This window comes from the organism of the source record quoted next, unplaced genomic scaffold (assembly GCF_019419815.1).
Source record: "Pyrus x bretschneideri cultivar Hongxiangsu unplaced genomic scaffold, Pyrus_bretschneideri_v1 Contig5, whole genome shotgun sequence".
Classification (NCBI taxonomy): Eukaryota; Viridiplantae; Streptophyta; class Magnoliopsida; order Rosales; family Rosaceae; genus Pyrus; species Pyrus x bretschneideri.
The window spans coordinates 10,711,914-10,724,500 of record NW_025999787.1 but is presented as its reverse complement, the minus strand read 5'-3'; the positions used below and the strand labels follow the sequence as shown (position 1 = coordinate 10,724,500).

At 39.2% G+C, this 12,587-nt stretch overlaps 1 protein-coding gene and 1 long non-coding RNA gene across 3 annotated transcripts; both read right to left on the bottom strand.

The window, feature by feature from the left end:
* Window positions 1-622: 622 nt before the first annotated feature.
* On the bottom strand, window positions 623-1,059 carry LOC125470229. The gene is made up of 3 exons (XR_007252491.1): window positions 1,001-1,059; window positions 782-890; window positions 623-681 (listed from the first exon to the last, which is right to left on the bottom strand). It is a non-coding gene; the product is annotated as an uncharacterized LOC125470229 (long non-coding RNA).
* Window positions 1,060-2,223: 1,164 nt separating this feature from the next.
* Window positions 2,224-11,562, bottom strand: LOC125470435 (mediator of RNA polymerase II transcription subunit 15a-like). 2 transcript variants are annotated; one of them, XM_048569452.1, is made up of 12 exons: window positions 11,402-11,562; window positions 10,943-11,075; window positions 10,634-10,745; window positions 10,330-10,450; window positions 8,581-10,080; window positions 6,757-6,827; window positions 6,295-6,369; window positions 4,657-6,030; window positions 4,179-4,523; window positions 3,584-3,778; window positions 3,406-3,494; window positions 2,224-2,734 (listed from the first exon to the last, which is right to left on the bottom strand). In XM_048569452.1, the coding sequence occupies exons 2-12, from the start codon at window positions 11,050-11,052 to the stop codon at window positions 2,527-2,529; spliced, it is 4,200 nt and encodes a 1,399-aa protein (XP_048425409.1). In that variant the 5' UTR covers window positions 11,053-11,075; window positions 11,402-11,562; the 3' UTR covers window positions 2,224-2,526. The 2 variants fall into 2 exon arrangements, with proteins under 2 accessions (XP_048425409.1, XP_048425410.1); XM_048569453.1 differs by lacking the exons at window positions 10,634-10,745; window positions 10,943-11,075 and having other exon boundaries at window positions 11,402-11,559.
* Between the last annotated feature and the right edge of the window lie 1,025 nt (window positions 11,563-12,587).

Genomic DNA, 12,587 nt, shown 5'->3' with positions numbered 1-12,587 from the left:
ACTTACCTGTGCATCCACAGCACCCAATACACATATATATATGTATGCCACTACTAATACATGTGATGATGCATAAATGACAAACATATGGTGCATGGCATGAAACAAATAACCTTTTCTAACCACTTTCTGGAAATATAAACGTATATAGGTATATATGTATTTCCATCGTAATTCAATCGTATTCCAAACGTATTTCATACGTATATCAGATGTATATCAAATGTAGCTTACCTGGGCCTCCTCAGCACCATGCAACAGTATGCATAATTATGGTAATGCACATATTAAAACATGATGCATATATGACAGGATATTTAATTCGTATTTCTTTTAAAATACGTTTTCTGGGAAATACGTCAAGTATATATATATGGAAAACAAAACTGCCCACTCACATATCACATCGACGTCTCGTAGGTTCCTGAGCCTCCCCTAGATTTGGTTACATTCTTCTTCTGTATAATTTTCACCTATACAAAAAGTAACCAAATTGACGTTATTTAACGCGCATACACCAAACATTCGTCAATAACTTTCTCATACGCGTGACAATTTTCAGAACTCAATTTGGAGCTCTCACGCGCCCCCACGCGCCCCATCTAAGCGCTGCCCACGCGCGCGTCTTCTTCCTCGCGTCGCCGGACTGGTTTCGCCGGAGTTGGTGTTTTGCCGGAATTTCTGGGTAAATTTCAAAGTGTCATAACTTCTTCATTTCTTAACCATTTTCGACGTTCTTTATATCAAAATGAAGGTATTGACGAGACGAACACATCCATACCTGCCTTGACCCCTAACTCGCCGTGGATTCGCCGGAAAAAGCCTCGAAAGCTCCGGCCAAACTTTGAACTTGTCATTCTCCTTGTTCTTACGTCCATTTTTCACGTAATCTATACCAAAATGAAGCCCTAATCATAATCTACCATGTTGGACTAGTTTTAGGGCCTAAAAACAACGGAATCAAACTTTTCCAAAAATACCAAAATTCGGCCAAACTTACAGTTCGTGATCCCGACGTCCAAATCCTTCAAACGAAGCACTCCGAGCTTCCTTAGGACCTCACCAAGCTTCCTACAAGCTTCAAAATCCCAAAAACATCAAGTTTTTACGGGTGCATGAACAGTGCACACGCACAGTGAAATTGAAATCCATGTTTTCCGAAGTGAAACTCACCTGAAATTGGTACCATCGTGCTTGTGTGGTCCTCAGGAGTACGATGGTGGTCTTAGATCCTTCGTTGGTATAGTTTTAGGGTGGTTTGTGGGTGGTCTGTGTGAGTTCGAAGGAGAGAGAGAGAGAGCTCTGAGAGAAAGAGAGATTTGTGAGGGAGGAGAGAGAGAGAGACAAGGTACGGGAATGAGGGAGAGATTTGAGGGATGTGGGATCCTACACAATCCCCAAATCATCAAGTTACAACATATTTTACGCCCCTTAGTCCCGTTTAAGGGCATTTTCATAACTTCACGTCTTCGGAATTAAAATTCCGGGACGGATTGTGACACTTAACCTCGTAATACAATCTGTTGGGTTATATAAAAAATGTTATCAGTGATATCTTTTTTTTATCAAACGATATATTAGGAGTATTAGAGCCAACGGAGTCCGAACCCACGCCGTGATGCAAGGACGACAATCCTCTCCCTCACTGTGTATTATTTTGTTCTATCTCCAATGTGAGACTCTGCCAAATGTGATTGCATAAGGAGTATTAGTATTGATGGGAAATTCTAAGGTTTGATTTCCAGACCACCTCACCCCTACAGATCCAGACACAAAAAATCATTCTCTACCCCCACACCCCCCTAATTTGTCATGCTATCCTGACCAATTTTCATCGCCCTCCCCTCACACCATATGGATGAGAAATTTTTCATTGTGACTGGATCAGGTACATCACGTATTTTTATATAAATGATGAAAAATTATATTTTAAGTTATTAATTTTTTAACACCACCCCATCTTTCGATCACATTGAAAAATCTCTCCACCCGGATTGGAGGTGCCGTACCCAAGAACCTCTCGTATCTGATGTGTTATGAGAGGTAGATGAGTGTGGGATCCATTGAGAGACCCACATTGATCAAGGTGTCAAAATGCGTTGAGTGTTTAACATGCATTACTACTGCTAGCTCTTCTCATCACTTGAGTTCGACCACATCATTCATAGAGGGTTTTTAACAAAAACATATGACTCCATGTATTTTGATCTCACCAGACTCCGCCAAGTTCAATTACTGTTTACTTGGATATCCCCATCTTATAAACAACCCAAGGAAAATATTGACACAGTACTCTTTACAAACAGACGTCACAAAGCGGCTTGAGGCCGCATTTTCAACAAAAACCAACAAGAAGTTAAATAAATCCCCCAAGATTATTTCCCACAACAGACTAAGGTAAGTTCCTCCTACACATGTCTGCCTATAGACAATCAAAAAACTGCTTCAAACATCACAGCGAAATATCATCGCCGTTATCACAACAATCCTCGGAATACCTTTGTTCAGGGATAAATACAGGATGGATCAAGCAGCGCTCAAGCAGTTCTCCCATGTCCCGTACTTTGAGCTGAAACTTCCTCCACCGCTTTGCTGCGCATGCTCAGAAATAACTGCACGTGCACAAACATCCCAAGTCCTTGCTATCTCCCCAAGGGACATGGGCTGTGAAATGCTTCGTAGAGATATGCTAAACATCGATTTGGCCTTCACAGAAAGATCTTCATACTCTTTACTGTAAAACATTTACAGTCAAATTTAGGCTTTTAAATTTAACACGTGAAACCAAAATGAGTACATAAAACTCTTAAGAGAATGAAAAAATAATTGAGACATTCTGTCTCATCGTCATGGCACCACATACTTCTAGCGAGACAAGATATAAATTGAATTGGGAAACAGAGCATGCATCTAATGAGCTTTTTTTTCATCGAGAAAAGATAACATTTGAAATAGGATTTCACCAGGATGCACAGTAGGAAATGCCAGGTCTCTTAGGCCTAGTTTGGTAATGAGGTGATTCTGAAAAAAGTTGGTATCAAGAAAAGTTGGGAACAGTTTTTGTATTTGGTAAACATTCAGCTTCAACTTTTTTTCACAATTTTGGATAAAAAAAAGCCAAAAACAAGAAGCTGCAAAACCCAGCTTTGAAAAACCGGCTTTTTTTCGCATCTGCTTTACATAAAAGTTTACCAAACACTATAATACTGCCCCTTTTTTTTTTTTTTTTTTTTCCCAAAGCACTTTTACAAAAATGTTTACCAAACACTCTGCTGCTTTATTTCACAGTTGCTTATTCTCACAGCACAGCAGAAACATCTTTTTTTCAAAGCACAGCAATACCAAATCAGCACTTAGTTTATGTAACAGCAGCAACATCTAAAGTCAGAATCCTTATTTTCTCACCTGACTTCAACTGGAAACTTGTCCAAGAGTATTGGAGAGCAGTTGGGGTAATTTGTGGGAACAAGCAGTCTTAATGGCTGAATTGGTGACTGCAAAATATTAAAAGCCAAGTAAATACAATACATTTAATATTTTGAAGAAATGTAAAAATTCATGGCATTAACATTTGAGAGCCCACCATTTGTGCTGAAGCATACTGCGATTTCAAGCTTGGACTGAGAGCCACAGCATCAAAAGAGCACTTGACAAGAGTCCCCTCACCCCCTTCAGCAGCGGCTGCACTAGGGTCAACATCTTCATCACTGATATCAACAACTGTGTCGATAAGCAGCCGATTTATTTCTCTTATTTCTTCCAGAAGAGCATGATTAGCCTGCAAGATAAGCCTCACACTTATGTCCAATGAAGAAGCAGGAAAAGCCCATTTTTTGTCAGACATTGAAAAGCTCCGAGAAAGGAATTCTTTAAATAAGCAACATTCAGTCCAAATCAGCAATGGACAGACAGTGACATGCACACACCCCAAAAAAATAATCATTCAACAAAAGTTAGCATCTTGAACAGTTAACTCGCAGCCAAATGCCCCTCAGAATGTACCAATTGCCAAAGCACTCCAGTCACATCAAGTGTATGCATGGGTGCACAGCAAAACAACTAGCTTTGAAGTCTTGCTGGAAATATACATTTTTAATGTGAAACTTTAATTATTTTAAGTTTGCCTAAAGTTAGAGCAGCTGTAATTTCTAGTGAGTATAAAAAAAAATGATTAATACCTCAACCCTAGGCCTCTTGATACGAGATGTTGCAGTTGACTCCAGGTCAGATGTCTCTGAATTGATCAACTGCTTGAAACTTTCATTCATACTGCCAGCTGAAGACACAACATTTAAGGGCATGGCACTAGCGTAGCGCCTCATCTTCCTAGTCCCATTTGATCCATCATGAGTCATAACGTTTCTTGCTTGCAGACGACACTTTGTCATCGCAACCAAATCCTCACCGACTGCAGCTCTAGATCCATTACCTGGGGCTGACCCTGCTATCCTATCAACCATACTAACAACTGAGCCAATGTCACTGACAGATGCACTCAATGCATTAGGCGACATCGATTTCACCTGCAAGTTCAAAATACAGAAATTTAATTTAAGCACAAGTGAGGGAAGGAAAAGACTAACTTAGATGGCAAGCACTAAAACATCATTACAGTACTCAAAAAGAGAAATATGTAATAAGAACCACTTTACTAACCGCCTTAATCAAGCGTTCAAGGGGCTGCTCGGTAACACTCGACTTGCCAGAAATAGTTGACAAAGCATTAACATGACTACCATCTGGTACACTAAATTCAGCAAGCAAAGGAGATGCCGATATCCCAGGGGTGCCAATTGCAAGGGACTGGACTGGTGCTCCCACCCCAGCTGCTTGTTGATGTCCGATATTCCCAGCATTTGGTAGTGAGGAAGGTTTCTCAGAATCCCCTGGCATGGGCGATGGAGCCATGGGAGTTGAAGGAGATGGGATGACAAAAGGTGAACCGGCAGTTTGCAATGGCGTTCCAGCTTTCGGGTGAGTCAGTAGATTCTGCTGGTCAACTTGGGGAGAAGAATGTTGCGAAATTTGAGGAGATGCGGCCTGAAGGAGTTGGTTTGATGAAGGAATAGGAAATGGAGATCCTGATTTCAACTGCTGATGAGGATAAGCACGCTGGCCTGAGGACATATGTTGCTGAAAAACCCCTGGCTTAACACCCATCCCCTGTCTCATCTTCAAGTCATTTGCATCATTCATTTGATGAAGCTGTGGCATTTGGTGTTGGTTCGCCTGCATCTGCGCCGGAAGCTGCTGCTTTGCTTGCTGCAACTGTTGCTGCGGTTGCTGCTGCTGCTGTTGCTGTTGCAGCTGCTTCTGTATCAGTTGCTGCTGCATTCGCTGTTGATACTGCTGCTTCAGTTGATTCTGAAGCATTTGCTGTTCCTGCTGTTTTAATTGCTGGTGTTGAAGCATACCAGAATTTGACTGAAGGGAGTTAATATTTGGCTGAAGCATACTAACCCCATTCTGTGATGACAAACCATTCATGTTAGCTAGCTGGGGAGCACTGACAGGAGTTTGTTGGATAGATCCCACCGGAACTTGCTGCAAAGAGTTCAGTGCATTTCCCTGTCCTGAATCCAAATTTGTACTCGGCTGCAATGAATTCATCATGTTCTGCTGTGCTGTTGAAACCCCAGATATCGAAGACATTGAATTTTGCTGCAAACTTGTCATATTGTTCTGCTGCATTGTTGGCACAGAACCTTGTAAATTCATTGTTTGCAACTGCGGGTTCATTTGGTTTTCATGAGACTGCACTTGAGGAATTTGAGACTGCGGCTGCTGCATGGAGTGCAAATGAGGTGGGGGCAGCTGCCCTTGTTGCAGAGGAGGACCTTGCTTCCTCGGTCTATTTGTATTAATAAAATTTACTATCTGCTTCTCATATAAACCCAACTTGTCTTTCAAACCAGGTGAAATGTTACTCTTGGAAACCTGTAAGATTGATATGAGGCGCTCTAACATGGTTTTGAACATTTTTAGCTTCTCAAGCTGCTCTGACTTTGGTTGTTGTGGAAGAGAATCGTGCTGGCAAACAGAAAGAACAGACGTCAGTAAGCAAAAGAATGGCAATATAAGGAGTAACAACTTTGTTGCAAAATCTTATTAGCATTATTGGTGAGGTAACAATCCCATGTAGACGGTCTACATGGGTACAATAATTAAAAGGGAGATCAAGGTAGAATCTATCAAAGAGCAGCACCACAATAACCTAGCAGGGAAAGCCCTGCTTATTGCTAAAAGTTCAAGCAACAAATTATGAGAGAAGAAAAAATTGAATTGATTACATACCTGCTGAAGTTTAGTAGCAATTTTGTGATACATTTCACTTAGTTCGGGTAAGTACTTTTCCTTCATGACTTTGATCTGCAAATGAAAGTTATAAATACAAAGATGATTAGAAAGAACTCTGCCGCAGCTACATGCTTGCCGACACCATCATGACATTAATGCCAATGGAAATGAGCCCGTGCATGCAACCATGAATTCAGACAGCATGAATTCATGTATGCTTGTATCTAATGAAGCAAGTTTTAATTAACTCCCAACCGATGGTTGCTTAACAAAGCTGCCCCACAAGGAATCTTAACTAGCATGTAATTCTTCAAAATCCCCATTCAAGGCAATTTTGGCATTAGTATAATTATTTTCCAGTAGCTCTATTCCCAACCCTCACGCCAAATAATTTGTATTTTTATATTTAGATGTTGTATGTGAAAGCCATCAAATGGACAAGAAGTAAGGACATTTTACTTTTTGATAGACCTCCTCTTGCCAATCACCCCCATTTGCATGTCCAGTCTGAGCTGAGGAATCTAGAGAAGCTACAAAACATAAAGAGATATATGTCAATGTTTGCACATAAAATGAAATTTGAACACGAGGGATAAAAATGAGAAAGAAACAAAATAAGCATTGCATGCAGAACATTGATATGGAAAATTATCCTTCCCAAACAGTTGAAATGTATTTTTTGTAAAACAAATATAAATATCATTCCATACATCATAAGCAATCTAAGAACAGACAAGAAGCTTCATGGGCCAGTGGAACAGGACCATGCATGCACTAGATTGGGGAAAATATATCCATGGGCAGTGACATTTAGTAAACACAGTAGTCCACCGAAAGCTCTTTATCTATAAACCAATAGAAGCAAAACTGAAGAATAAAAAGTAAAAACCCAAAGGTATGAAAGGCACTTCAGGTGCAATTTTGCTCCAACTTTCTGCTTATGAGGGCAATTACTTTTTTATGGGAAGACTTCAAAGGTTTCTATTTCTTTGTTTAAAAGTAATTGTGGAGTTATCAAGAGGAAATGGGTTAACATTATGTCAGAACAGCGTCTCTATCACCACAGCTCATGAAAAAGACAAAGATACAAAAACTAAAATCAAAGGCGACAGAAGCTTCAGCCTTCACCAGTAAACCACTCGAAAGAACTCTGATTGTAAACATTAAGCACAAGAGGTGAAAGGTAAACTTATAGTAACTAAGGTGGTCCGTATACGGTATACCTAATTTGAGGCGTAGGCGCAAAACTCGTAACTAGGCTATTTATATATAAATATATATATCTATTCTCTTATATATATATATATATATAAGACTAACTATTTCTCTTGGTCGGGTTTAATAACAATTTCCTTATCCTTGTGGATTATTATTTGCTATAATTATTTCATTTCCTTGTGGGATTTTACTTTTAGATTATATAACCACGTCAATCTCTATTACTCAACCCTAGTTCAGCCTATGGATATTCAGAATACAAGACTAACTTTGAATTTATTTTTCTTTCAGTTTGGGATTTAGCTTTTTAACTCCCCTCCCCTGTGCTGCACCATACAAGACTAACTCTGTTCCTTTTATATAAATCCAATTACCAAATATAAATCACAAAATTTTATGCCCACTACCACTACACATATCAACCTCTAAAAAGAAAAGCAAGAAATCAAGAAAGACCAAGGCTTGCTTTAGCTCTATAGTTTAATGTGACCAGATATTTGCATAGGACTCTGGTTCTCCATTCCGTGATGGTTAGATGCTGAAGTACTGACAAAGAACAGAAATCCTCATGTTTGACAAAGAGGTATGATGCATCTGTTTAAAATTGATGGTGACAACGAACATGTGGTGGGAAGATGGAACACACGTAATTCGCAAGATAGCCAGGCATAAAAATTTATATTGACCAAGTACAATGCACATCCATGTTACATTTTAATACAAGAAGTCATATATGTAAAGATAAAATTCCAAAATTAGACTACTTCCATAGAGAGTCTAGACACCTACATCTGGCAACCACAACAAAATAATATATTTACCAAAGTCATCCAAAAAAAAAGTGTGCTCCCATAAAAACATATAATAAAGTCCATTTTCATAACAAAATCAGATTAATGACATAAAAATGACAGTGTTACCTATAATACAATATGATAAACAGACCCAAATCACATAATACAAAAGTAAAATAAGATTCCATCCAAAACGTGCACCTATGATAATCCAGATATCATGAAAGCACATGCATAAAATCAGGAAAGTACATAAGTGCAAAAATCTTACTCGATGATGTCTCAGGGAGGGGTCTCTGAGATTGATATAACTGCTTTTGCTGATCCATTACGTTTTGAGCTTGAAGCATGGTTCCTGATATCTGACCTGATGCTTGAAGCCTTTGCTGCATATCTCGTTGCAGTGGATTTGACTGCTGTTGCAAACCCATTTGTTGCATCTGTGCAGGCTGTGGTTGAATCTGTGACATCATTTGTTGCTGTGATGCTTGCGGTTGTGACTGCTGTCCTTGAGTCGGTAACATGTTAGATGCATTCTGATGTTGTTGCTGCTGCACCTGAACCTTGGATTGTTGCAACAAGTGTACAGAGTGCTGATTTGGTTGCATACTAGAATTACCACTTTGAGTTCCAAGGTGCTGCTGTTGCTGTAATCCGGTAACATTACTCTGAGAGCCCAACTGCTGCTGATGTATATTTGAAAGGTTGTTTTGCTGCTGTTGCTGTAACCCAGTAACATTACTCTGCGGGCCCAATTGTTGCTGATGGATATTAGAAAGGTTGCTTTGCTGAGCCATTAACTGCTGCTGCTGCTGCTGCTGCTGCTGTTGCTGTTGCTGTTGCTGTTGCTGTTGTTGAAGGTTTAAAAGATTATTCTGCTGGTTTAGTAACCTCTGTTGTTGCTGCTGCTGCATATCCCCGACATTATTTTGTTGTCCAATCATCTGATTCTGGGACAAGTTTGAAGCAGTTGGCTGTTGCACCATAAGCGGTGGCTGCTGCTGCTGCTGCGGGGGTAATATTGGCTGTTGTGCCATTGGTGTTTGCTGTTGATGAACAACAGCCTGTTGAGGCTGCTGTTGCTGTCTGAGAACTGGCTGTGAATGCTGCTGAAGCATGGGTTGTGATGACTGTTGCATAGCAGATTGTTGATTCTGCTGAAGACTCGAGAGAGATGGTTGCACCGATGTCTGCATAACAGATGATGCTGGCATAACAGATTGCTGGGAAGATTGCAACGGAGTCGATTGTAAAAGGTTCTGCTGCTGTTGCTGTTGCACAAGTTGTGGCATATTTCCCTGCTGATATTTTGGCTTCAAAAGCGAATGTTGCATCTGTTGATGGTACATATACTGCTGGGAATTCTGGGAATTCTGGGATTGCTGCGGCTGCTGCTGTTGGGGAACTACCTGTTGCCTTCCTGGCATTTGCCTTTGAGAATTAGTAAAGACATTGGAGGGTACCCCCTGGCCCATGGAATTCCCTAATGAATTCTGTGAACTTCCGGACATATTTTGCATGTTTGGGTTTTGTCCAACAATACTTGGGATAGGAGTCTGGGTTAAACTGGAAGAAGGAGGTAGTGCGGATGATAAGCCAGACGAACTTTGAACTCCAGAAGGCGGAATGTTATTCTGAATGTTCTGTGATAAAAGTGGTTGGCGTCCTTGAGATTGATTAGCTGGCAACGGCATAGAAAGTGATTGCCCATGATTGGGGACTTGGGGTTGCATACCTTGATTGGGGACTTGGGGTTGCATACCAAAAGACCCTATTCAAGTAAAATAGCAAGAATAAACACCACATAAACAAGCATCAAAACAAGAATACAATAAATGTCATTTGTACTGATCATTTGACCCATTAAATACGAGCGAATAAAGATATCAAGAACGAATCATCTCAGTTAAGAAATGCAGGAATAATTACGAAAAAGAAAGAACGTTTCTCGCAATAAATTAACCATCAAGAAGAAAGCTAGCCAGGAGAGAAAAGGGCAGTTTTCAATAGTTGTTTTTACCTTGATCAGGGGGCCTGTTGCTGTTACCAGCAGAGTTAGATTGTAAAGGATTGCCCGTTGAATTCTGAGACTTGGTCTCCATTGTGAGCATCTTCAGAGAAATTTTCCGTAGATAATCCGACTACAAAAATAAAGATAAAATCCAAGCTAAACTTAGAATACAGTTCTATCCAAAATATGAAGAAAGTTCAAACATAGACAACATTATTTTAAGAAGTCATATATGTAATAGATAGGTAAGTATTTCAGTACGCAAACATTTCATGCACCATAAGAAATAAGAACTCTGGTATTATGGAAGCACCTGGCTTGTGGCTGCAGTATAAATCTTTTCCTCAAACCTTACAGCAATTTTGCTGAGTTCCTGCAATCCATCTTGTCCGGAGAAGGGAAGATGCCTCTTCAATGTATCCATTCTATACATGCAATAAAACCAACATCAGTTACTGACTACCAAAACGGGGGTAGCATTCATAATAGCAAAACTGGATTCGTATACAATCCACTAAAATATGTTTTAAGTTTGAACCCCTCTTGCCATAGTTTAGATTAGATTACGCTAAATTAGACTACCGCTTGAAACAAAAAAAAATCGACAAAGAAAAACACTTACATCTTGTTGACAATTCTTTGCCTTGAATCAGCCTGCAGCTGACTCCTCCAATCGCCGGCATCCATGGCGGCCTCTCCAACTTGAGAAGGCCTCCACTTATTGGTATCCATCGAATCCAATCAACCCAACAAAACTGCCAAAAACAAAAGCACAGGACTGAGCTATTTCAACGAAAACCTACGAAAGGGGCACAAAAATTCGTACAGGAGCTAGCTATTCGGACAACGATACAGTTTATAATTACGCAGGCATTTTTTTGCATCAGAATTGCATTCATTCAAGCTGATTCTAAACACGATTTAGGCGCCATGAAAAATCAAAACTTGCAATTCACATACAACCGAAAACCCGATACGATTTACACAATCAGATCACCCCAACAATAACTAATTTTCCACAAAACCCACGATCGATCAACATCTAAAACCAAAACCCACAAATAATTGACCAAAAAGTTACCTCTTTTCTTTCAGAACAGGAGAGTTGAAGATTGAAAGGTTCAGGTAGCCTGGAGTGAACCAATGGAGAAATTGCAGAACTGGGAAATCGGGGGATTGGGAAAGGACGGAGGGTTCTTGCTCAAAAGCTTCAAACTTCGAGAAGATTGAATGGATTTATGCGTCCGAATGTGGTCTTTTTAGTTTTTAGCAGGAAGGGAGAGGCAACGAAATATCCTATTTTAACCAATGTCTGATTTTTTTAGGTTTTTTTTTTTTTTTTTGAATTTTGAATTTTGAATTTTTTTTGGGGACAAAAGGACAATAAAACCATTGTCCTTAGGATTTTGTACGTTGCCACTTGCCACTTTATCCTAATCCTTCCAGGCTTTCTTGTCAAATCCCAATAGGATAGGAATATTTCCGATTAAGTCAAAAGAACAAAGTAATCTTCTTTATAACTAGTTTCTTGGTACGCGCTCAAATACGCGAATTGATTTTTAAACGCCAATTAATATGTCGGCATTTCATTAGTTTTATGTCTTATATCATCACTTTGAAACTTATTTATTTGTACTAAATAAGAAATTGCTATATATAGTTGGTCTAATAAGTTTGTCTCTAACATTATTGAGGTAAAAAGACTGATTTTCTTATATATTTTTCAATTTTAAATTTATTAGTTATATAACTTTACACTTTATTGCTTTTCAAAGAAGACAAAACAAGGAGGAGATCAATTATTCCTTAATTAATCTACACTTCATTATTCCTCAATTAATCTACTTCTTAACCTTTTTGGTATTAAATTGCATATAGTAAGCTTCGCGTAACTTTTATTTTCATGTGTTAATAAATGGAAGAATCCAAATGATTTCGCATGTGAGTAAATACATGTGGTTGGCATGAAATCTAAATGTCTCTTTAGTTCAATATAACAACCTCTTGTCCTACGAGATTTTGAAACCATTACCTCCTCCATCGAAATGGAGATCAAAAAACCATTAGTACAAAGGTAGAATACGACCAAACTCTAGGTATAGCAATTTTTTCTCTCTGACAAAAGCCAATACATGCATATGACCCTATATCACAGTGACGAAAATCAATTATGTCTATGCACCCCTACCAACATCCTTACCCCTAACAATAGCCAATACATTGATTATTGATATCCTCTACCCTTTTAAAGTCATCACATTTTTATT